We start from the raw sequence: 26,602 nt of genomic DNA on the forward strand, positions 1-26,602 counted from the left end.
CAATGACGAGAAATCAAATCCTTCGAGACGAGACTCTCGCACAGCACTAGTAATTCGTCACTGGTGAAGGCGTGAGATTAATGGGTATAGTTTTGCTTTAATGCGGTAAGCCATTTTCGTCGTTGCCACGACTATTACAATAGAGTATTCTTCAGTCGGCCACTACGTGTTTTGTCAACCTCCGCGCGTTTAATCGGGTTTAAAAAAGTCACCACTCGCGTCGCTGATGGGCAGATCGATCCGAATTTCACTGAGAAATGAGAAATAATAAGAACTGCAGACCACAATTTCTCTTCCCAATGATATAGCATACCAAATTCATAACTTTAAGTTATTCCTTGCGAATGCAAAAACTAGGTTGCAAATAATGGCAATAAATCGACTTATCGGCACTAATCGAACATTGTAGACATATTTGGAAATCGATTAAAATAAGCCCAAAGTGACAAAAAATATCAAGATGATAAAATAAAATAAACTTTTTCGGATCTTACCGCGTGGTACAGGTTATCTCCCGGCGTTTCGCAACCACTGCCGGTCTTCAAAGGTGATTGAGCTGCTACCACTTTAGGTTGAAATATATACTTTTCAAGTCGGTGTGTTAGTATATTTAATGACCTATAAAGTTGAAAAGTATATATGCATTTCAACTCACACCCGCAGATGGATGCAGCTCAATCAAATTTAAAGAAGCGACCAGCAGGGGTCGCGAGAAGTCGCGAGATAACTTGTAGGTACCTAATAGGCGGTAAGACCAGAAAAAGTTAATGTCATTTTATCAACCATGAACCGCGAAAGCTTTAATGAAGAAATATAGAGCATCTTAAGGATCGAATGGGTCCTCCCCGTGGTACTACCCTTGATTGTTACATTGTATTGAATTTTGCGCCGATAATATCGAATAGATTCCAATAATCGATTATTGGATTCCATTCGATATCTCGCAAACATAGCGGGGTGCCTGGGGAGGGGTAAGAGCCGACAATAGCGATGCCAACGACGTCTTCAAGAACTCGCGCGAGAGATACAGAGAGCATCGATTCCTCCGCCCCCTCACACAGAGAGCTAGTGCGGGGGCTGGCCGGGGCGCGGCGCCACCGTCACCCCTTCGCGGCATGTAGCCAGATCGATGAGGGACCCATCGATTGGCGGCAGCGGCGAGATTGACGCGCGCTCTGGCGGCAGTTGACGGAACGAAGCGCGGCCGAGAGGGTGTTCGCCGTGCCAGAGATGCGCGTGACTCAGCCTACGAGTGACTAGTGAGGACTGCGGTGACCTGCAATTGGCTGGTGCGGGGGCCACCGGATGGTGCTGGCGGCCGCCGGGTGCTCGCGCTGGGACCATGGTGCACCCGCCCCGCCTGCAGTGGACCACGGTGAGTGAGTGAGTGTCGTGCCCGCGGCCATCTTGCCGCCCGCGATTCCTACTTTCGGGCGAATTTCGTGGGGCGGGGAGGCCCAGGACGGTTTCGGTTTGCCATCGCACGGAGCCGGGTTCGAATCCGCGAGAAGCCTCTGCACATCCCACCAATCCCCGGCCCAGGATAATGGCCCAAAGAAAGGTACCAGTCCCCCCCACACGATGAGTATGCATTGTACGCATGCCTGTAGCCACTTTCAGTTTTAGGGAAAGCTTTACCCTTTTCCTGTTAAGCCAACCCTCGGGTTAGAACGCAGAGATGAAATAGTATTTCACCCCACCCCTCACGAAGATGACCTTTGACCCCATTGCCATCTAGTGAACCTATTGGCAAGCATTTCCTCGAGCGTTAATCGCGGCGCTCTCCGTAACCGATGAAACCTAATGCCCTGCATCGAGAATCGATCCTCAGACCTTTCCGGGTCACTTCGCCCACTGGCGGAGTTGGATGCGCCCGAGAGTCTGGCAGTGCGAAAGACGCCTATGTTTCGCCGGCCGCCAACATCGCAGGCGCATCCCAGCCACCCTCATCCGAAGAGTGGCTCTCGTTTCTCCCTCTTCACGTCAACTTTTCGTTTCATCGCTGAACTATCGACTAAACGTCCCTCGCGTTACCGGCGTTCGAGTCCTTCCCTCTGCCCGAGGCTGTTTTCAGTTTCCCTAGACCACCGTAGGCTTTAAATGGAGGAATTTCGCATTCGAAGGTGCGAATTGGATGCTCTTCCGTTCGCCTAGAGCGCTCCCATCCCACGGGGCGCATTTAGGTGCGTTCCACTCGCGGCGCCACGATCGGCATTGGAGAGAAAAAAAGGCGAATCGAAATCTACAGATTGCACCACGAATATTGCAATAGAGGATTTGACCTCTATTGCAATATTCTTAATAATTTTGCTGTTCCGCCTCCAATTGGCCTCAAGATGACTTGTCACCCAGCGCGCATTGAAATGGGTTTACAAAAGTCCCCCGTTGCGTCAATGACGGTTACAGCGATCCGAATGTCACGAAGAGAGAAGCTATTATTAGTGTTGTTGACGGAAATGTATATTCGTGATAATGTGATCCATCCGTTTCCAAACTTCCCAGTGGTTATCCGCGCGATTATAAATATTATATTGCAGTTTTTTTTAGAATAAATGGATCCCTCCTCTTTCATCACAGCGTTGCGGATATTTTTAAATACCAATTAAAATGCGCCCAAAATGGTAACATAAATCAAGCTTCTGCGGGATGAACTGAAGCCACCTCTATGTAATCCCCTTGGATCCCACAATCTCTAGCTTGTACGTGATGACAGGTCTCTTTCTACTGCTTGTTATGCGACTGGCATTCTGGATTTGGCGGAATTCTTTTCTGAATCTAAATGCGAGTTCCACTTTCCGTGCATTCCGGTCAAATCAAGCGATACAGTTCTTTGAGATGATCGCGTTATGATATAAATAGCTGTGACGCCTTTCAAATGCTAGATATACATGACACCCAGCGAGCCACCTTAATGGTGTTTGGGTGGATAAATGTGTTCAAGAGGAAGCATTACTCCTTCTCGACCGATCTTTTACGGCAAGATTGTGCGCCCAAAGCTTATTCTATCACCATGGTATATTCAGGATATAGATATCACCGTTTTCAACATTTATATTTAACACAAGTATTTAAAACAAATGGGTTGCGAAAAAATGAAAAATCTAAGTTATTAAACGAAAAATACTGACAACGGTCATCTTTGTATGCACTGAAAAGTTAAAAATCTTAGCATAAGTTCTAGGCACGTAATTCGTCACAAAAACTGCATCCCCTTAAGCAATATCAACCAGCCATGCATTATACTCATTTTAAAATAATAGGCACTACGCCAAAGATTGGTTCATACCCACGGCAGACTTTTAAATCACTACGCGGACAAAATCCTAATGAAGCAATTGAACTGATGGCCGGACTAAGATTGTGCAAAAACATGATCGACCCCAGAGCATACTGGGCATCTTATTCATAAATATTAGTATAAATTAAAAAAAAACTAAAACAGAGCCTAGCGCAATACCATACTTTACTTTCCGGTTAGTTTATCTTATCGATTATTATCAATCGAGGGAAAGACAAAGTTTTGGATCCCTACGTGATTTTTACTTCACATACATAAGTGAGGCTTATCAATATGACCTCTTCGTTGCCTGAAAATATTTCTTCAACTTATTTCAATTTCCTTCAATATTGCTTCAACTTATTAAAAATATCGATTTTGAGATTTGAAAGGTTAGCTAGAGAGGTTCATCCTAGATGTTCTATTTAGCTCTAAACCTAGTTGTTCTATTTAGCTCTAAATCTAGTTGTTTGAATAATCATACCGATCTAGCTGATAGGTACCTTTCTGAACTTCGCTAAAAGAGCTCAAAATTGATAAGACAACCTTGTAAGGATCCCTAACACAGTTTGCTTTCTGTAAATGAATTTTCACGAACGAATCGTACTTGGTTTCTCCGACGTTAACACCACAAATATCAAAAATTGTTTGCAAAATTTCTAATGTTCGAATAGTCTGAACCGATTCTCACGAATGTTTTTTTTTCTGGTTACTGCAAGTAAATAATTAGTCATTCTATCCCCGCGGCATACACTATCCTGTGGTAGTTGCACTAATGGTTGCCTTCCTTATTTCAAACATTCTTGATCACGCATTTATCTTAATTTAACTCTAGGTAACACATCCCTAGACCACTTAGCAATTTCTTCTAAGCGGTCGTCTAGCTGTACCTAGTTTTCCTTACACAAGCTGATATTTCTGACACTGCGCATTCTACGAATGGTATGGCATGGTATTTGGAGTAATAGCTGCATTCATTTGCGTAATAAGAGAAGGAAGGATGGAATTAAATCCAGCATCGGCGTAGGCCTACTCTTATGGGAAGGCATCAAGGAGACCACGGCTTAACGTCACTTCCGATGGACGGAGTCCTGTACTTGAATAGCCCCCCAAAAGCTCTAAAGCAGAGATTAGGAGAAAAATATCTGCTACCACAAGGATAAAAAACCGAACACAGGGGGTAGATAGCCAGCACTCAATTCAACACAGCAATTCGATCCCAGCCTTCCTTAAATAACCAAAGTGTAATGACCACCGACATTACCGTATATACAAAGGACAAAATAGTGGTCTCATGGCACTTCTTTGCGGAACACTTGATGTAATACCGACGTCATCAGAACCAAAACCAACCAGCATTGACATTGTCACTCGCTGGCTCTAATCCAGCTAGTTATGCAAGCATCGAATCCTAACGGTTTTAATTCCCTGATTAATTTTTATAGTCTTTAAATAATTTATCGAACGCGTCATTAAGGTCATGGAAAACGTCACTTATTTACACGTTTTCCTCGTCGGCCACCAAAATATAACAAATAATGCTAACTTTGTCTCACGGGATCCACCATTTCTGAAACCATGCTGTGATATTATGAGGGCTATCGAGCTTTCTTATAGTCGAGTTTGCAGTTAGAATGTGTTCTAGAATTTTGCATGAGGCAAGCGAGCGATTCATAGGTACATAATTATAATTATACTTGCAAAGCTTCCTTGAAAAAAAGTCTTTCAAATATCGTTGTTACGTTTCTCCTTTAATGAACTTGTAGATTTCTGCCGTCGATCTATAAAATAATGCGCAAAAATAATGAGCTTGTTCCGGAGATAGATCCTCGAAAACGCGCTTTATATCGGGGTCCTAAAGCACGGCTAATATCTTTAGGTCCGGAGGACTCAATCTAGTTGATTTTTAATACATATTTTGAAAACATCTTAAAAAGATAGTGCGTAGCATGATTCATCAAAATAATTGGTTTACCAATATGATACTACTATCCAAATTGTTCGTGAATACGGTTTTAGCAGTAAGTTCAGCAAGTTGCATTCGTCCAAAACTTTTAGCGATTAATTGGCATTCTGCCTCATTTTTAATAAACTAACCATTGACCCATTTCCTTTTGTCTCTCTAACGTATGACCAAATGACTCTGCTCTCTAGTGGCAATTTTTTATCAAAAATCATATGAAAGAGTTCTTTTCGCCTGCGATGCGATCTCCAACTGCGATGATTCTATCATTTTACGAGAAAGTTCAATAATATGCGGCATGAAAGCCACTTGCAGTTGAACCAATAGTCGAACTAAGTGCATGAAAAAATATTATTGACCTCTAAGAATGCTGGGTAACTTATGCATCTATATGAATATGAAATTTACAAAGTTTCAACACTGCCTGACGCAAAACCATATTCTAATTTGTGGCGAATTTTTTTTATTACTATTATTTTGATTCTTATCATTCGAGGGAAAGATAAAGTTTTGAATCTCTACCTTAGGAAGCTCTTCAGTGAGATTTAATTCTACTGTAATAAGTGGCTCCCCTAAAAATAATTTCGACGTTGTCTGACAATATTTAACAACGGTAATTTACAACATCGATTCTCGGTTTTTAAACAGTATTAGCTAAAATCAGTGGCCGCAGGGGAATATGAATGGAGAGAAGGCCAAAACTGTATTTTATTAGGTAAAATCTTAAATCGTAAATAAAATGGATATTTTATGCCAAATATAATTTATTTATATCTAATTGACGTATAAATATTTGGTCATCATGGACCAAACGATTATTGTCTCGGCGCGCTCGCGAATCGTTTCGAGAAGACAATTCCATATCCCAGTCCTCTTTTTGCCGAGTCATCCCACATTGCAGCCGCTTACCGCTCAGTTGATGATAATTTTATGGGCTATCAATATCGTCGACGGTTCGTCCGCTATCCCACCGTCTTCTCATATGCCAAATGCTTCCAAAACACCGTTGAAACGATCGTCGCCCACCATCGCACGCCCGGCACGCGAAATATTCTTGTTTCGTACACGGCAGTTGCACTTCGGAGTAGGAATAGTGACGTCAGTGGGAAGTTGTGTGGAAGGGGGGGAGGACGATTACGTCAGCGGCAGTTTGCGAGGTTGTGGAACTGAGAGGAGGAGGGGGGGTTGCGGTGACGTCAGAGACGCACGCCAGGCACGCGAAGTGCCCTTGCCTCGGACACGGCAGTTGTACCCCGGAGAGAATAGTGACGAGTGACGTCAGAGGGGAGCTCTTAGGGCAGAGGAGCTTGGAGAGGGGGTAAGGTGACGTCAGAGACGCACGACCGGCACGCGAAAGCCCTAGTCTCGGACACTTCAGTTGCTTGCCGGAGAGAATAGTGACGAGTGACGTCAGAGGGAAGCTGTAGAGGTTGGGGCAGTTTGTCAAGTGAAGGAATTCAGGGGATGTTACGGTGACGTCAAAGGTGCATGCCAGGCACGCGAAATGCCTTAGCCTCGGACACTGCAGTTGCATGTCGGAGAGAACCGTGAAGAGTGACATCAGCGGCAATTTGTGACGTGGAGCACAGTGACGTCAGAGACAGTTTCAACCAACTCTTCATCGCCGTGATCGTCGATGTCAACACGGTCCCGGTGCCCAGTGACGGTGAGATTGTGAGCATAAAGTCGAGGAGACCACGCAGAAGAAGCCCTAGTCCGTCTGGGAGAAGCAAGATTAATGTTGCCACTTCGCGCGCATTCTTGTCAGTAATTTAAACCGTCTGCAGCGTAGCGATTCGTGCAGAGCGACACTTTAAAGTCTCAAAATTTGCAACACAGCATTCCTGCATCTGAATTATAGCATTGGAAAGATATAAATTCGATAGATGGCACCATTGCAAACATAAAATTCAGTTAACAACGGAAAAAATCGTTTCAGGCTTGATTTTGTGGAATATTGCCATGATAAAAACAGAAATGGTAATTTCCACGCTATTTAATTTAACAAATAGCGACCGACCATTGTTTCAAAAATTTGTGTCATTTTCAAGGTGTCTTTGACCTTGAAAATGACGCAAAGTGTTGAAACCATGGTCGGTCGTATTGTGTTAAATTAAATAGTGTGGAAATTATCATTTGTGTTTTTAACACGGATTCGGTGAATAATCCCAGTTATAGCTTATTTACCAGTGAGATTCAGATCCTCTGGCCGTCAGCGACGAAAGTAAGCGATTAAATGCGCGGTTAGCGCCAACCCGTTTGATACCGACCAGCGAGTCCTCTAGTATAATATTCATGTTTGGTGAGCAGGAAAGGTTGCCAATAGCATGCGTTCGCTGTAATGGAGGCGATATACCGCGAGGTGAATTCCCTTGGGAATAAATTGGATCGGCCACGTTCATTCTATCACAGCAAATGAGAGACTACGGCATACCGTCGCTCTTTCGTGGATTACTCGGATGGTCTAGTGGGAAGAAGTCCAGCGTGCCATCCGACTTTGGAGAAACCCTCGGCGATTCCCTTCACCCGAGTTTTTGCAGCTTTCATACGATTGCGCTTGGAGTCACGTAAAGTGTGTGTCATTCATCTACATCTACATAATACCATGCGAGCCTCCTCTAGGGTGTTTGGCTGGGGGTGATCAATCACCAGCATGCAGCATGCAATTGGACTCCAACATGCACACCACACGTCACACATACTAACAAATTATACTACTATATGCTGTTAGAAATAATAATAAAATTAAGAAACATGCATTAAGCTTTACATAGGTTAGTTGGCTACACCACAAGTCATGCAATCTATTTATGAGTTCTATCGCTGCCGTTATAATCTCTTATTGATCGTGGAAAAAATGACATTCTGAATCTGTCTGTTCTACAATCTATCTCTCTTATTTTATTTATATGATCTGATCTTCCGTAGTATGTTGGCGTCCGCAAGATGTGGTCAACTTCGTCAGAAAAGACACTGCTTTTGAATTTATCTAAAAGGTTTAGTCTATTTTTCAATCTACGGTCCAACAGAGATTCCCATCCGAGTTTATCTAAGAGGTCAGTTACACTAACAAGACTATCGTAACGACCTTTCACATACCTGGCAGCTCTTCTTTGCACGCGTTCTAACTCTATTATTAAGCCTTTTTCGTTGAGTTACGCTGACCCACACTTTCACTGCCATTCAAGGAAGCTATAATGCCATTACCGATAAGTATTTGTCATATTATTCAGATAATCGGGAACATATTATTTCACCTCCAGGGAAAAGGATTTTTAGAGCGAAATGCGCGTTTCATAAAAAAACTTCTACGAGCGAGCAAAAATCGTTATTCAGCTTATACGCGATTTAGGCTGCGTGTCGCTACAGAATCGGAGGCTATATGCTTGGCTAGATTGTGTTAGCTAATAAGAACTGATATATTTCATTAATCTATCACGGAGACTATCACCTAAGAAGCTCTTAATAGCTCTTAATTTCTAGGTCAGACAATTGATATTTTGACGCTCGGATAGGTAGAGAAATATGTTTTTTCCCAGATCAATAGAGAGCTTCAATTAATTACAGGTTGCCAAGGAGATAGTAAATACATTGAAGGCGCTGTATTCGGGTTTTAAGCGTGATCAGAATTCCGCCATCTTGGTTTGATCATTTTCGGACTTAGTCTCAAACAGTGTACATATATAATCAAGTATTCTATTCCTTATATCGCCTCTGCTCTATGAAATTAAAATGCAGCCATTACTTCTTGATTGTCGTTGGAGATTTCCGATCGTTCGTGATACTACTGTGTATATTAAACTGTATAAATAGTCAATTCGTGGTGTTGTGAACATACTTTCATAACATTATTGCGACCGGTCCGCTATCGCAAGATTTCCATTGGCTGTAGTCTTATTAATTACCAGTAGAAGTGCAAGGGAATGGTTCTCTTACACTTGTAACGTGTTATTTTCGGCTAAGCTAGTTGCACAGCGGAACCGTGGTGATTGACAATGATTTTTCCTCGGGAAAAGATATTCGAGGCATATTTTTACGAAGCCTTCCCATAATGATAGAAAAGAGGTTTACTTTATTCTTTTGCGAAAGGTTATTTTAACGTAACAACGATCATGACCGAATATTTCACCAAATAGGAAGCATAGACCCTTATGGGATTATCAATGTTTTGGTCAAAGTAGGCGTGGATTATCCTACCCAAGCACCCCTATTCCTGCCACACAGCGCTCAACGCTCGGGACCAGTTATGCCCCCTCCAGTATATATACAGCCTCCTTGCAGGCAGCAAAGGCATTTCCTTAACTTTTTTCATTCTCTTGACGCAGCTCTCCACTTCTCTCTCTTGTCAGCTAAGCTTCTCGTATTTTCATATTTCTTCTATTTTACATATTTGGCTTTAGCTCTCAGTAGCCCACTCAAGGTCTTTCTTTGCCTTTCTTCCCATCCACATGTCCTTCTACGATTGTCTTCAGCAGCCCGCCATGTCTCATTACGCGGCCGATTACGTTATCCCGTTTTCTACTTAAGGATTTAGGCGGCTTCTCTTTTCTCCCACTCTTCTTAGGATTTCCTCATTGCTCACTCGTTCGAACCATTTTATATTCATCATTCGTCTAAGGCACAAATTTTTCTAACCAACGACAGAGGCAGGGAAGTACATTCCATACTTCTATCGATGCCTAAGCCTCGCTCCCGTGTAGAAACACGTTCCTTGTGTCGAATCTGATGAGTTGTTTCCTCACTTTTATGCTTGTATTTTCAGTTGTACTTAGATTCTTATTTCTATAAAAAGTCTTCTTCACCTGTGCTATTCTGCTGACTGTTTCTTTCTTGCATCGTCCGTCGTTTGGTGATTCGGATTCCTTGGTGACAAAACTCTTACGCCTGTTCAAACTTTTGCCTTCCTAGATTAATGCTTGTCAAATCCTCCTCTCTTCTACTGCATACTTTGCTTCAGACCATTTTAGTTTTCTTCTTGTTGATTTTAGAAACCCTGCTTCTGTCGACGTTTAAGCCACTCCCTCATCTATAAAAAAGCTGCACATGTAACATTAGATGAATTGTATCGTTAAATATATCTTTGTATTATTGGCTGTGAGGAGATTCTTCTGTATGCAGTATGTCCTATTCGCCTACATCATCTTACTGACTATTTCTTAATTGCTTCGTGAAGCAATGATTTCTCGATTTCTTAGGCATAATAACTTTTGCAACATTCTATCTTTATTTTCTTCCCCATATATCTTCCAGGGTTAATGTTGACCCTGGTCTCCTCGCCTATGCTGCATTCTAGTATCTTATTTTTCTTTTCGTTAATTTCCAGTTGATATCTGGAAATTATCCTTTCCACATTTACAAGTGTCTTCTTAGTATCCTGCTTTATTTAGGCTATGTCGTCCTCGAATCGCAACTCACTAATTCTAATCCCACCACTCAGGCCTTCTCGTCTAGGAGTAAGAGGAGAATTTCGTGGGAAAATCATTTGGGGAGAGGGAGGGGGGAATTATATACGACATTCACTTGTTACTTTCTCACTTTCTTTTCTCATTTCTGCCTTCAATTTTCGATCTTCTTATAATCGTATTGAAAGTAATGATAAAATTTCAGCGATTTTTAATATTTTTGAAAGAACGGCTATGGTTAAATCGTTGAAAACAAAGAGACCCGCATTTTATATTTTCCATATCCTTCGCCTACTTCTAGAGATATTCGCCACGAAAAATCTACATCTACATACTACCCAATAGGCCACCTAAAAGGCGTGTGGCAGGCGCTGTTCGGACACCAGCCATTTGCACATAAAAAGGAAATGCTGTGACGAAATTACGACTGGAATTTATTAAAGTCCTTTATGGTTCGGGTAAAAAGGAATTCGCATATATATCCGTTCGGCAAAGCATCCCTCTTAATGTATCGCTTCTGTTGGACCTGGAAATACAGTGTGGCTCTAATATTATGTTCTCCGTGTGGATCTTAAAGATATCCATTCTCAATTGTTCAAACAATCTCAGCCTATCGCGCAGCCTTCGAGTCCCCAGCGGCTCTCAGCCTAATTTGCTTAACATTTGGGTAACGCTGTCTGTACGCCCGTAGCAGTTTTGACGAACCACGAAGCCTTCCTTTGTATTTTATTCAGTTCGCGGATTAAGTCTTTCTGCACCGGATCCCATACGCTCGCAGCATATGCAAGGTGCAGGTCAGACGAGTGCGAAATAGCACCTTTCTTTTACTTTCTCACCCGAAAATCTTTCCACAGTACGCTTGACGAATCGATGGCCGTAAGAGATTCATGACGTCATGAACTCTTGCTAAGCTGTTCAACGCTTCTCCGTTACTCCTCGAACTCGCGCATCGGCCGCACGTGGTTCATTGTTGTTTCCTCTGTTGTAAGCAAGAAGGTTGGAATATACTGGAAACGCTGTTTCCAAGTTTTTAGCATGGTTAAATTTCCGCCATCTTGGATTGACAAGTTTTGGACTTGGTCTCTGTCCGATATTTTGAGGTGGCTTAGTTTTGTTCTGAAAATGCACTATATTAAGTGAAAAATGCTACCATTAGTATTTCGCCGGTGATTGTCATCGGATTTTCTCATCATTCGCGATACTTCTATTAATGTATAAACTCTGTGTCTGTGAGCCACTTTACTGGTGGGGATATCCATGAAAATATATAAATTTGTACACAATTGTTAGATTTCCGTTGGATATAATAAAATTAAATACCAGTATAAGTGCAGGTAAGAGACTAGTTTACACTCGTAAATGTTTATTTCAGCTGAGCTGGTTGTAGAACGTACCGTGGTGATTGATGATAATTTTTCCCAGGGAAAAGAAATTTGAGTCATAACTTCGCGAACCCAACCATTGAAGTAAGGAAAATGGTCTACATTGCTCGAACCATGATTTATTTGAATTTATTAACGAGTTATGACCAAAAATTTCACCAAATAGTAAGCATTAATTTCTACGGCATTGTCAATGTTTTGGTCAAACTTAGCGTGGTTAATCCTATCCAAGCACATCATTCCTGCCACACTGCCCTCCACGCTCTGAGCCAGGGGTGCCCATCCAGATATTTACAACCTCCTTGGTTGTAAGCGATTACTTTCCTCCATGAAAAGTTCTCACCGATGAAATTAATGAACGATGACCACAATGTGACGTCACGAACTCACTATTAGTGGGCGGAAACTTTCACGTCATTTCATTTGAAAATTATGACAAAATGGCCGATCGAAGAAAATTTGCTCTTTCGTCACACCTGAGAAGTATTTCTCTTCCATCAACCGGATAGTTTTCATGCACTGCGATTTTTGGTCAGAGTGAACGACCGTATTCCTTGCATGCCTTTATAGAATAGATTCCTTGCAGATTTATAGAATATTCGTCAAGTTGCTATTATGAATATTATTTCACTATCAAGTTTTTTTTATAACAACTCAAGTCTTTGGGGTGCATTCCAGAACGTTTATCTAGTCTTGATCCTGACTCAGGCTACACCCGGTTGCCATGTTAGTATTACGAGACCTCATTCAAGTCCCAAAGGTCGCTCATACTACGCAAGTTGCCTAGTTGAGTCCCAACTACAATTAAGTCGCCTGGTCGCAATATGTCCGCTATTATGGCCTCATTTTTTAAACTGAAATTTATCTCGTAAAAAACATTAAAGTATAATAACGTACTCCAGTTAAGCTGTTTTATTATGAGCGGGAGACCAAGAGTGACTATAGGTTAGGTAGATTCATTACTTTTTAAGTTTAAATACTGAAATTACCACAACACAAAAGCTGAAATGAGCGGAGTTGAAGCTAGTATGGAATATATTAACACTAACTCAAACTCTGATACATATGCAGCATGTTTGTCTAAGGGAGCGAGGCATGGACGATGACAGGTGCAGAAAGAGTGAACATTCGAAGCGTGGTGCTACCGAAAATGGTGAAGAAGAAGTAAAATGGATCGACCAAGTAAGTGATGAGGAAGTGTTAGGAAGAGTGGGAGAAAAGAGAAGTCTCCTGAAAACTGAATGAGAAAACGGAAAAACTTAGTTAGCTACAGTGTGAGGCATGTTGGACTGATGAAAAGAACCGTGGAAGGACAGGTGAAAGGGAAGAAGGGCGAGGGAAAACTCCGAACGAGTTACATAGGACAGATTATAGAGGATGTAAAAGAGAAGAAATTTATCACAATGAAAAGGCTTGGAGATAGGAGAAGCATTCGAATTGCTGTTCGTTTTCTATTACTAAGTAATAAATTTATTCGCATGGTAGCATGTTCGTGTGTTTAGCACTTCCCTAGTTTCTAGTCTGACCGCGTATCGTTGTCCTGAGTGCTCGGCGTTGTCCGGCAAGCGAGCGCGTTTCTGATCAAGACTTGCATGAGTGCTGCATGCCTGGTGTAGAATCACCCCTTGCCAAACACCTTGGTAGTGGCTTGCACGTTACTCCGTAGATGTAGATAGGAGAGTAGATACAGAGCCGGTTTAACCTGTAAGCAGAGTACGTGGACACGAAGGTCGCCAAGCAAAAGGGAGCGCCTAAGCGCTAAGTAAAATATTTTACATTGTTTTTTAAGCTCTAAAAATATCACATTCAATATATAAGAGCAAGCTTGTTTTAAATTCACACTGATATTTGAGTATTGACCCTTATTATTAAAGCATTAGTATTTATTTTAAAAGGTTCTCGAGATAATCCCTGCAACCTCTCCGGCTATTTTTGAGGGGGGTGGCGGAATGTTGTTCGCTTACACTAGAAAAATGTCTAGAACTGGCCCTGAGTAGAAATGAGAGCGGAATGGAGAACTTCGTCAAACGAATCTTAGGCGCTTCTTCAAACAAAACTTAGCCGAGATTCGAACCCGGATCTCCCGATTGCCGGTCAGGTGTGTTAGCCAGTTACACCACCAAGCCATTTTCTCAGAGCGAACTTCGGGATGGGTTTTGCCGAACAAGATGTTGACGTCACAAGTCCACACTGTGGCACATCAGAGGCTTAGTAGGCACGACCCTCGCCACATGTGCCACAGTGTGGACTTGTGACGTCAACATCTTGTTCGGTAAAACCCATCCCGAAGTTCGCTCTGAGAAAAAAGAATCTTAGGATTGTTGACTTATGATGGCGAAGAACTGAAACTCAACTTGAAATCTGGAAAGCCGATGTTGAGTGAGGTCTCAAACTTGTGTCAAGTTCTTGAATGATGTCTTCGGTCTCCTCAAAACCATTTAACTAACCCTCTACTTCCTCCTAACTCTGAAAATTCATTGTGGTTAAATCCTTCGATGCTTCCTTCCTCTCTCTCCATCCAATCCCTTCCCTCTCTTCTAGTGATCTCAACATCACCCAAGCTTCACTCTTTCGCGATCTTTCGCACGCATATAACCGCGATCAAAGATTAGATCGCGGGGGGTGGGAGGGGTTGGAGGGGTTGTTAGAAAAATGTCCATTTACCCTTGATTTACGCTTTTCAAACTTTTTAAGTTTAACTGCTGGCAAATGATGAATATCCTTTGTATGAATCATTCCATTAGATACCAAATCAATATTAAAGCGAATTGCAACGAGATCTTTGATGCAATACAATGCTGAGAGAAGATATCTTTCGTTTGAAAAATAACCACACACCTTAATTTGCGCTTTTTAAATGTTTTAAGTTGAACTGCGGGCAAATGATGAATATCCTTTATACAAATCATTACATTAGATGCCAAATCAATATCGAAGCGATTTGCAACAAGATCTTTGATGCAATTTAAATCTGAGAGAAGATATCTTTGGTTTGAAAAATAACTACGCAACTTAATTTGCGCTCTTTTAAACGCTGTAAATTTAACTAAATGTACTTGATATATAGTTCTTGGACACTCATATCATAAGCTGTGTTGAGCGATGGCTGACAAGGCTCACGCACACAGGAGGCAACTTCCAGAGCAATCAAACAACTTACTCGTAGGTTTTCACGTTACACGAGAGCAGTCCTGTGGTTTTTCCAACAATGCGCGACAGCCATCTTCTTTTATTTTGCCAGGCGAAACGTAATCGAAACGAAAATGGAATTTGCTAAAATGAAAGGCAGGAATAAGTTTGTTATTCCACATAAAATGTATTAAATTAGGGCCCGAGGATAATTTTATGAGTTTAATCCGATAGGAAATAAATTTTATGAGGAATAAATGAATGGAAAAGCGATCGATTTCATTTATGCAAAATGGGATTCTTCATCTTGGCCGTGCTCACGGCTAGTTACCCTATCCTTGACGAGTCAGGGCTGCTCGTTCATAGAAGGGTCATAAAACCACTCTCTTCTTTTCAATATCTTTGCGATTCCTCCTCGTTTCTTTAAACGTCCAGCATCTGATTAACGGGTAATCAGTGCTTAACATCAGCGTGGCCGTTAGGATCCTGAATATCAACCAATTCTGCATTCCACGAATATTACAACACGGGGTCCTCCTGTCAGAATAGGAGAGAGTTTAGAAAGTGGCTAGTGGACCCCGACGCCTAATAGCCAAAGGGGATTAGAGAAAGAAGATCGGGTTCTCCTGTCAGCCTTAGATGAGCTTTCGCCCACGGCGTTTATAAATGGGTTTTCAAAAGTCGCCTCTCACAACGCTGACGGCAAGAGTAATCCGCATTTCACGCAGAGAAAAGTTATTATTAGGGCTGTTTTAATGGAAAATTACATTCCTGATAATGTGACCTATCAAATTTAGAACTTTTCAATGATATAATATCACGATTTAAAATCCCTCTCACCTCGTCGCCGCGTTGCGGTCATTTTTGGAAACTTATTAAAAATACGTCCAAATTGGCAAAAGAAAATCACGAGAGCAGTCCTGTGGTTTTTCCAACAATGCGCGACACCCATCTTCTTTTATTTTGTCAGACGAAACGTAATCGAAACGAAAATGGAATATGCTAAAATGAAAGGTGTCTGATCACTACCACAAAACGTGTGAAAACATGAAAATCAATGAGAGGAGAATGTTACGATTTTGCTGATTACTCGACCCTCGATCTGAATAGGCTTCTGTGAAAGAATAATATTCCTATTGAAGATATTAGTTGTAAGAAAAAGTCCATTTACCTTTAATTTACGCTTTTTAAACATTTTAAGTATATGGTTAATTGATAAAGATCGTTTGGAGAATCACCCCAAAATATACCAAGTCTTATCGATATCGAAGCGAATTGCAACTGATGCCGATCATTGATGCCGATGGAAAACATCGCTTGCATGAAAAATAACCATTCACCCTAATGTACGCTTTGTAAACGTTTAACTACATATACTTGATGCATAGCTTTTGGACACATCATTTCATTAGCAGGGGCGTGTTAAGCGATGGGTAACAATATATTTAGAGACCCACAGCGAATGTTAATGAAAAACGGGGGAAAACTTCATACTGCAGTAAAACTCGCTTATAACGATCATGCACGTAATAAAATTCAGCCTATAACGAGGTGAGATTCCGAACTCTCGACTTTACTACGATCGTCAATGTTGATTCCGCCGATTGTAGAGTTTGGATGATACGAAATCCCCGCTATTACGAACTATTCTTTGTTACCAAAAGGAATTATTTCCTCTTTTATAAAGAAATTAAGGCCATCTACGCTACAAAACCGTTCCTTACCTCATCATGAGTTTTTCTCACGCGTGGCCATTAATGCATAGTTCTTCCCACTGTTGTAGCCAGGAATTTCGTTCGGGGAGGGGGGGGGGGGGTCGAAAACTAGGGGGGAAAATTTTTGAAAAACAGGATACTAAGTAATGGTTTTAAAACTAATTTTAACACTTTTCATAATCAAAAAAACTTCATTTGTTAAGAAATATTTTGTAAATTCAAGATTTGTTAATATTTCGTTTCCTTTTATGAAGGAAAATAATTGTGTTTTTATGTTTCGGGGGGGGGGGGGGGGGCCCCCCGGTCCCTCCTGGCTACGCCACTGGTTCTACCGTTGATCTAAAAATCTTTCCCTTTACAGCTGTATGATGGAAAGGGCGGGATGATGGTTAATTTTTACGCATCGGTGGCTTAAATAAAGACGATTTACGGAGTATTAGCCAGAAATTATGTGATGTATAGAGCGAAATCATTTAGGTATTACTTACGGATATAACGAAATCCCATTTATAAAAAAATAGTAGCATGTCCCCTGAAATCCATTACAAGCGAGTTTTACTCTATATGGTTCCCATACTCCGTTCATTCAACTGATAGGCGCGCCCGAGGCAATGGCAACGCACTCCTTGCATTGCAAGTGTGGCAGGCGAGCGCATTAATGGAGACGAGGATGTGGGTCAGGGGGGGAAGGGTGCAGTGGCGCCGCGGCGCGGGGCGGCGGGGAAGCAGGGCTCATGCCTTTCCCCCTCTGTCAGCTGTCGGATGTTACGCCGATCGATCTGCGACGTTCAACCTACGCAGACGAGGCCTCAGTTCGTCCCTTAAAAAGATTTATTTTTGTTGCCCCTTCGGGCGCATTTTAATCGGTTTTCACGTACTATGCCCGCAGCACAGCGATAAATACATTTACTCTCAATATTAAACATAATATTAGGGATGGTCGGATCGGAAACCTCGGATCCAAATATCCGCGGATATTTCCCTTCATCGGATACATCGGATCCAAAGTCGCGGAAGACATCGGATCTGGATCCGAAATTTTAAATAATAGCTTCAGTGAATGCAACGCCCCATAAGGGTGGAAAGAGTTCCGATTCTCTCTTCTAATGTGCCGTCGTATACGATTCTTGTCCTCCGTCACTGGTCAGTGGTTTATTCGAAGATTTTTCATATTTTCATATCCAAACCCAAGCGTAGCAGTTTAGGTCCTGAGCATGTAAAGATGTTTAAAAAAAACAACTTGAAAGCCTATGAAAATGATTTTTAATTTATAAAAATATTTAATTGTGTCTGAAAATCTAAAAAGAAATCATTCGATTGTACGTACCCAGAGTAAACTTCAATAATTACTTCGTTTAATTGCAGGAATTTGAAAATGAATTTGGATCCGAAAATATCCGATCCAAAAGATCCGGCTCCGAAAATCAAGGATCCGATCCGAATCCGGATCCGAAAAAAATCCTGGATCCGTCCATTCCTACACAATATTACAGAAAAATCTTTACTGTCATTCCGTCTAGGCTCCGTTAATACTGCACCTTCAGTGATAAATGAGGTATCATTTTAAACATTTAATCACCGGCTTCTAAGAACAAAATAAAATCTCAATTTCAAATTTCACTATTTACCCATTAATTCGACTTAAAAGATTCGATTTTTCCATATCAATTACTCACTCGAGGTGTATCGACTCCACACATTTTATTATTCTAAACTTCAAAAAAATAAGGTTTTAAACCCGTTAAACCCATAACAAAAACAAATAAACCTGCCATAAGTAAGCAAAAATATTTCAAATAAAATCTAAACATGAAGAATGTTTAACGTTCTCTAAAAGAGACGTCGTGTTTGAGGAACTTAAAATATAAACTTGTTACCAAAAATTGCAGACGGCAACATTGTTACTATGTTGCCAATGAAGGAGTTTGTAAATTGCGTGTCATTATTCAGTAACAGAAGTCATGATATTGTATGTCATGTATTGTATTCATATGTTTAGTATATTTTTGCAAGAAAATGAGCATAAAGAAAGTACTTTATAATACACCTTCTTCTACACTTAAAACCCAATTATACCGTTTCCTGAACATACTTATTCCCTGATAGCGTGACTATACGAAGTTTTCGCACGGTCTACCTAGTATACTATGCTATACTCGCAACGTAAGGAATAGTATTGATTCAGTGTCTTGGAGTATAGGCCATAGAGAATTTTAAGTGCAAATTTTTGCCAAAGTTTCAGTGCATATACTATTCACCTTCATCAGGAAAAATTTATCAAAATTGATGGGTAACTGTGCACTTTATTTGCTTAGTTACTATCAATAAACAAATCCAAATCGTAGCAAAAAAAGTTATGTCAAAATTCTAGTCTCTTCTTTGTCATTAATTTGAAACTGAATTCTTTTTTATTTTATCATTGTAAAAAAACGTCCTTATAACATTTTATGTTCTTTAAGTATCAAAATCGTGTATTCAAATTCATTCATAACCCTGATGGAGGTGTATAAATATGATTCTATATCAGTAATTGAAATACATATCATCGCTTTCTCCGAGCCTTAAATATGGTAACGTTCTAAGATGATATTCTCCGCGTCGTTTTGAATGATATCTTTATTTAGCAGCTCAAGCTCTCCAAGCTTGGCACGTGTCCTACATGGCTGCTAGCGACTCGTAGGTGAATAGGCTGAGTATAGCTTTCTGTTCTCTCGTGGCAGTTTTTGACGAATCGCTCAGCTTTAAATCCTTTTTCCAGGATGTAAAACAATACGTTCTCAATAATCTAAAAATAATTATTAATGCTCATCGGTAAAAACGCGGTATCATTGCCCTGAACGGCAGTAAAAGCGCGCGACAACATATCTCAAACTTAATAGTCGTAAATAAGTGTGGGGGGGCGATATTAACCAAAGGTAAACTTTTGTCATGAGTGGATTTTTTTTTCATGTCTGTGGAAATTTTGATGGAAGAGAGATGCTCTCAAAACCTCAGCCAAGAGAAGCTACGGGAAGGGTTTCACTTATTATTAAGAAATTTGGGCTCATGTAAAATCTAAATAATCAATCAATCGACCAGGATAATTAATCGTTGCGATGGATGAAAGCTTGCATTTGATTTACATAAAAATAATAAGGCTTTATTTCATATAAATAAGTAATTCATATTTTTCATTTAATATGTTTATGGAGAACACTGTCGTGATGCTCTATTGGAAGCCCACTAAAATCATAAAATTGCTCTAAAAATCATTGAAAAAATTCCAATTTGAGAGATGTAAGAAATTGGTTAATATTTCATTTACATATATATATATATAACATTATCTTGCCTATGATCAATGTACTCTCTCAAGTAATTACTGCCGGGAGATTTGTACGGGGGGCTTGTTTACCAACGGAATATTTTACTCGAGAGAAATTCATCCTGCCATGTGATAAAACTGAGAGCAATGGTTGCGAACCCTTGGGATAATAATGAAGTGATTTCCCTGTTGCGTGGCATATTATATTAAAACATCGGTTTAAGCTTTTTTTATCATGTCCGTACTATAATGTGTCACACTGTACCGACCACTATGGTCTCCACCTTCAGACACCTACGGAGAATGGCTAACGCCCTCTAACCTAGGTATTGAGTGGTAAAATAAATGTCAGACTCTTGTCGCTGATTCGGGGCATTATCACAGTATTCGGTGTCGTTTAAATGACCTACCTTACCCAAGGTTTGAACAATACCACGTCTGAATGCCACTGCATTTTGACAATGACTGCTTATTCCACGAAAATAAACTCGCTTATTTTGCAGCTAATCCGCTAGAGCTCGTTCCAACATCCGCAATCCGGTGAATACACACGATGGCTTCAAGCTCAGCCGCGAACCTCCTTTTCTTTAGTTGATGTTAAAAATCACACTCAATGCAAATAATAGTGATTTAAAGTTAAGAATGTGAAGAAAATACACGTGGGAACTCGGGTGGGACTGGTAAGGTAACTTTAAAATCGGCTGGTAAATCGTTAATTTTTGTGTTCTTCAAGCATTTGAAGAATTGAATATAGCTTAAGTGCTAAGTCATTAGGATCTGGGAACTCAAAGTGGAATATTTCTAGAAGATAAAAACTTTTCAACTTGACGTGACTAGGGTACCCTGGTGTACACACCTGGGTAAAAATGAATTACGTGCATATTTTAAGTAACTTGCTGGGCATTTTTTGTATTGTATAAGAAATGTATTGCTAAGTTTTATTCAAAAGCATAAAAATAACAATTTTCAGTTCTTTATAAATGTGTCACTTGAGTTATCCCTTTACTCTTGGAAAATAAACGGGCGCGATACTAAGAAAATTAAGCATCATGATAATTGCATTGATAATTAAGTCCCTTATTCAATTGCTCCATTAATTCATATTTTTCATTTAATTAATTCCCTAAAATCCCTCGATTGCATCCCTAAATCTAGCAAAACACGCTGAAAAATGAATATAATAGGTGTCACAACCATTATCAATCAGAAAACATGTCAATAAAGGCTAACTTTGAAAGACATTAACAAAACATAACGCAGCGCCGCTGCGGAGCCGTAAATCCAACGACGTAACTGAATTCGTAAATCCATATGAGGTTTGCTCATATTTCTCATTTCATTAATTCTCTAAAATTCCTCGATTGCTCCTTCGCCAAAATATTCCTATAGGAAATCCCACATTTACACAATATGTCCCCTGATGCTCAGCTGCATTATCTTTCCTCCTAGAACCTCCATTATCTTAGATGAAAAATTACATTTAAATATTCCAGCCTCGGCAACTGACTGCTCTGAACTGCTTTTCCTGTTCACCTTTAGCTTAAAAACTCGATCCACCCTCTCGTACTCCCCACTCCATATGCTTGTTCCCGAGGTATCTCTCATCAGACACTCACCTTCATATCGCTCTCATCTCCCTTAAATTCACTCCCTCATTCTATCGATCCATTTTATTTGTCACGTAACAAATTAGCCTCACAAGCTAAGTCCCATATGACAGAAAATTAAATGTTTCCTTTCTCCTCAGGTTTGGAGCCAAAAATATCTTATTTTTAGAGTCCTATTTCACATTTTTCTAAATATTTAGGTATTGCAGTGCAAATTGGCACTACTGCTGTACGTGAAGAATCTATTAACAATTCTTCGTTAAAACTTTCGCGGGTGCTCGTCATTATAAATAAAAACTTTTGGGCTATGTCGCCGCGTCAATTCTTGGGTGGCCCCAACGTTTCCCGACCGATGCTGGTCGCTTTTTCAAGGGATTATGAAGAGTTGGGAATTTAGAATCTTTTATACAGGTACCTGTGTCAGGTGGTGGGGGGAGGGGAGCGGGAGGTTGGAGGAATGGGTTGCCGATTGTTTTTTGTCACTACGGGTAGCCAAGTACGGCTAATTTTAATGCCGGTGTCCCTGTTGAAGTTGTTCTTTTCTTCTTTGGATATTTCAATGGCTTCTCTGACGAGTCTCTGTTTAAACCTGTCTAAATCTATCAACACTTCGAAGACCAAGCCCGAGTGTACCGCGGGACGTGTACTTCCTATCAGGGACCCCAGCCCCAGTAGAGCTCGGGCAGTAATTTTAATTTCGAGGAAAGAATATTATATGATTTTTCTCGGACCCTAACTACGTAGCCTTATTCTGTAGGTATCTTTCCTTCTTGTATGGAAGGTACTGCCATTTAGCAGCTCCTAAATATACTTCCTTCTAAATGTAATGGATTTGATTTTTTTTAAACATAAAAAATCAGGGTTTCACACAACCTTCAAATGAAAATACCACGGGCTACAAAGTGTTGAATGAATAATTTAATGGATGAGGCCGATAATTTGTAATAATTCCGTACTTTAAACATGGAAAATAAAACAAATTTGTACTTTACGCAAGTTTATATATAATCCGATCTATTTCAACGACTAAGCGCATTTTTTAATGGGAGTAGTCAAGTCAGGATATTTAGAAAGCTGTGTGGAAATATACTTTTGGCATTACTTAGTTGAACTCCATGAATTACATATGATTAAATAATCACTTTAATAACGAAAAACTTCTTTGATCCTGCTTACTTTTTAAATAACAAGTGGTGGGTTTAAATTTAAATATTAATCAATGCACAAAAATGTTATGGTTAATTAAGTGATCATTTACTTAATAGCATAGAAATGTTTCAATAGCCATGTAAAATGATTGAAATAAATTCGATTGAATGCTTAAAATAAAATACTTTCGTTCAGATTAGGCTAATGTCAACCCCAGGTTTTTCTCTTGTCGAGTGACAATGAGCGACATATTGAAATTTATTAATCATGTAAAAAACCTAATACAGATTAAAAATTAGAAAAATAAAAAAAAGCATTAACTGGAATTGATTTTGTTTCCATTTACACCATGTTCAAAACCGCATTATACTTTTATGATAAGCTTGTACATTGAAAATAGTAGGAATAATGTGGCAACAGCAGACAACTGAAATCTCCCTCTTTCTTTCTTTTCCCAGAGGACTAGCGACCGAGGACCGCGCCAGGGCGGAATATGCACAAGATAAAAAAAGGCATCAAGAAGAAGATCAAGTCGAAGAAAGGCCACAAGGAGGAAGACGACCTCTTCGATCCCGCTGAGCTCGAAAAGTACCGCCGCGAGAAGGCGGAGCGGGAGGCGGCGGCTGCAGCGGCTGCAGAGGAGGCTGCCGAAGAGTGTGGAGGAGAGCAGCGGGAGGACGAGGAGGGAGGAGCAGGGGAGCATCAGGAAGGGGCAGGAGACGACGAGTGGCAGAGGTTCAAGGCCCTAACCGCGGGCGTCGACTCCATCCTCAAGAAGACACAGGGAGACCTCGACCGCATCAAATCAACCAGCTACTTCCAGAGGAAACCCCCAGGATGCAGCAGCAGTAGCGGTAGCGGAGGAGAACAGCGGAAGTCAGAGAAATCCGCACCACCACCCAGACCTCAAGCCCCAAAGTCCAAGCGGTGGGTCGGCTTCGAGGAAGGAGCACCTATAGACGAACCGCCGCCTCCGGAGCCAGAGGAGGAAGCGCCACAAGCCGAAGAAGCTGCCCCCGAGGAAGCCCCCGAGGAGGAGGCAGCCCCTCAGGAGGAACCAGAGGAGGAGGAGGAGCCGGAGGAGGAAGAGGACATCTTCGATACTTCGTACGTGGACGTGGTCGCGAGCGGAGAGGTTAAGCTCGCATACATCCCTGAGAGTCCGACAGAGGAGTACGGGGCGACAGAAGAAGACCCCTTCGACACCTCAATCGCGGAGGGGTTGATAAAAGAGCCGGAGAACAAGCCGTCGAGGCCCGTGGTCAGCTTGGGCTGCGCCGTTGAGGTTCTCACGGGGAGGGTAGACCGCTCTCAGGTACCCTTGCCGCAGTCTTCCACGGTCAAGAAGCGAAGGGTCGCGAGAAGGCCTCAAGACGTTGACCTATTCATTGTCGACGACGACGAAGGGCCGCGAGACCAGGCAGAAGGTGGAGCCCAGGAGGAGGAGGATTCGGCTCCCAAGGACCCGTTCGGGGCCCTCGACGAAGAGGTACCGGACATCACTCCGGTGGGTGGGGCGCAGATCATAGTGCCGCCTTCGACTGAGGACAGCAGAGTCAAGGAAGACGTGCTCAAGGACGGTGGCCTTAACGACGGGGGTCTCAAGGACTTGGTTGCAGAGTTCGACGTCATCGGAGGAGAGACTGTTGACGAAGAACTCGTAGAGAAGAAGGAAGAAGAGGAGGAAGAGGACGACGAATTCGCTGCCCTCGCGGTAGAGTCCGCAAAGAAGGCCCCCATCACTCCGTTGGTAGAGGAAGAGGATCCGTTTGACACATCGGTCGCCGCAGGGGTGCTTGCGGAGCACGGGGGAGCCCCCACTGATCTACTTGCTGACGCTGACGGCTGGGAAGACTTCGATCAGGACCGTGCCAAGGGCCCATCCCGGCCGCCGCCAAGGCCACCTCCAATCGTAGTCCCGACTCCAGTAGCAGCCCCACCAGCTCAGGAGGAGCCGGACCCATTCGACACTTCCTTCGCCGAGACAGCGGCTGCACCCGGCAAAGCCGAACTGCGCTTCATCGAGAGTGAGATCCTCGGATCAGCAGAAGAAAACTTCGGCACAGCTGAAAAGGGCTTCGGCGCAGCGGACGACGGCTTCGGCGTAGCGGAAAAGGTCTTAAGCGCAGCGGACGAGGCCTTCGGCGCAGCGAACGAGGACTTGAGCGAAGTTAAGTCGTCAGTAACCATCCACATATCGCTCCCGCAAGAGGAGCAGGGGGCCGAAGAGGTATTGGGCGAAGGGCTAACAGAGCGGCGAGAGCAGCTGCCGGACCTTTTTGACGAATTAGCGGACGCCCCTTCAACACTGCAACTTGCACACAGGGATCTGCTGGGCGGAAGCTCCACCGATCTTTCACAGCTAGGCCAGGATCCCATCACTCCAGACGAGCCGGTGGAAGAGGAGGACGTGCTCGAATACTACATAGACCCCTTCGATACGTCTATCGTTGACCCTAGGATAGCACCAGGTAAGGCGGAGCTCAAGATTTTGGAAAAGGAGTTACTAGGTGAGACAGAGGCAGTAGAAGAGCCGGCTACCATCAAAAGAACTATCAGCGATCCGGACTTCGACCCGAGGGGAGAGGAAGACGTAGCGGCGGATATAATACCGGCCGTAAACCCGTTGGAAGTGCACGGAGCCGACTCGGCGGCGGATACGGTACCGGTATTTGACCCGTTAGCTGTTCCCAGCGTCGAATCAGCCACCTCTCCGTCAACGCAACCAGACCTGCTGTCCAGTGGCGAAGCGGAAGCGGAATTTGCAAAGCCCTTGACGCCGTTAGCGGGTGGGACTGAAGCAGAGCTCGCGAAGTCTTTGACGCCACCTACGGACGACGCGGCTGTCGACCCCTTCGACACATCCTTCGCCGAGAACATCCTGCCCGGCAAAGCGGAACTGAAAATCATCGAGAGCGAGTTGTGCGCTCAGCCGACTATCGCACGCAGCCTCTCAGACCCTGACTTTGACCCGAGGGGCGAAGAGGAGTTGCGGCAGCACACCGAGCCCCGCATTACGCCACCTAGCTCCCTTCCACTGCAGCAGGTGGCTAATCCTGCTCCGGCCGATCTCCTTGCCGTAGACGAGGACGCTGCCGAGGCGGGAAAACCTCTGTCGCCGGCGCGGGAGTGTGTAGTGGACGACCCGTTCGACACTTCGACTGTGTCCGTTAGCGTACTGCAGCCGGGACGGGCAGAACTTAAGGCGCTGGAGAGCGAGCTTATCGGTGAGCAAGCTGAAAACCCTGTCACTGCCCACATCCTGGTGACAAAATTACCGGTGCAGCATCCGTTAGCACAGATACCGACACAGCTGCCTTTAGCGCAGGTGCCGACGCAGCAACCGTTAGCGCAGGCGACGACGCCTCCAGACCTACTGCACCTGGCAGGAGCAGCATCAGAGGGGCCGAAGCCACTCACGCCGCTCGTCGAGAACCTCCCGGACGAGTTCGCCATCGACCCGTTCGATACATCAATCGCTGAGGGAATTGGGCCAGGTAAGACGGAATTAAAGCTGCTGGAGACGGAGCTCATAGGTCAATAAAACCGTACACATTGCTGATGGAAAATATTCCGCCATGAAGGCACATTAAGCATCAACAATTTTTAGCAAGCACATTTCGTTCCGACAAAAGATATATTCAGTTTCAAATCAATAACCAGAGCGTGCCTCT

General features: G+C 42.6%; 1 protein-coding gene across 3 annotated transcripts; it reads left to right on the plus strand.

Moving 5' to 3' along the window:
* The first annotated feature begins 1,119 nt into the window (after window positions 1–1,119).
* On the plus strand, window positions 1,120–26,572 carry LOC124154419 (protein stoned-A). Of its 3 annotated transcripts, none has more exons than XM_046528126.1 (2): window positions 1,120–1,383; window positions 23,387–26,572. In XM_046528126.1, the coding sequence occupies exon 2, from the start codon at window positions 23,422–23,424 to the stop codon at window positions 26,470–26,472; it is 3,051 nt and encodes a 1,016-aa protein (XP_046384082.1). In that variant the 5' UTR covers window positions 1,120–1,383; window positions 23,387–23,421; the 3' UTR covers window positions 26,473–26,572. The 3 variants fall into 3 exon arrangements, with proteins under 3 accessions (XP_046384082.1, XP_046384080.1, XP_046384081.1); XM_046528124.1 differs by having other exon boundaries at window positions 1,121–1,375; XM_046528125.1 differs by lacking the exon at window positions 1,120–1,383 and adding an exon at window positions 1,390–1,561.
* Window positions 26,573–26,602: the final 30 nt, after the last annotated feature.

The sequence above is a fragment of the Ischnura elegans genome, chromosome 2 (assembly GCF_921293095.1).
Source record: "Ischnura elegans chromosome 2, ioIscEleg1.1, whole genome shotgun sequence".
Taxonomy (NCBI): Eukaryota; Metazoa; Arthropoda; class Insecta; order Odonata; family Coenagrionidae; genus Ischnura; species Ischnura elegans.

Excerpts from the sequence above, each read along its gene's own strand:
- LOC124154419 (XM_046528126.1), top strand. The coding sequence starts at position 23,422 with ATGCACAAGATAAAAAAAGGCATCAAGAAGAAGATCAAGTCGAAGAAA.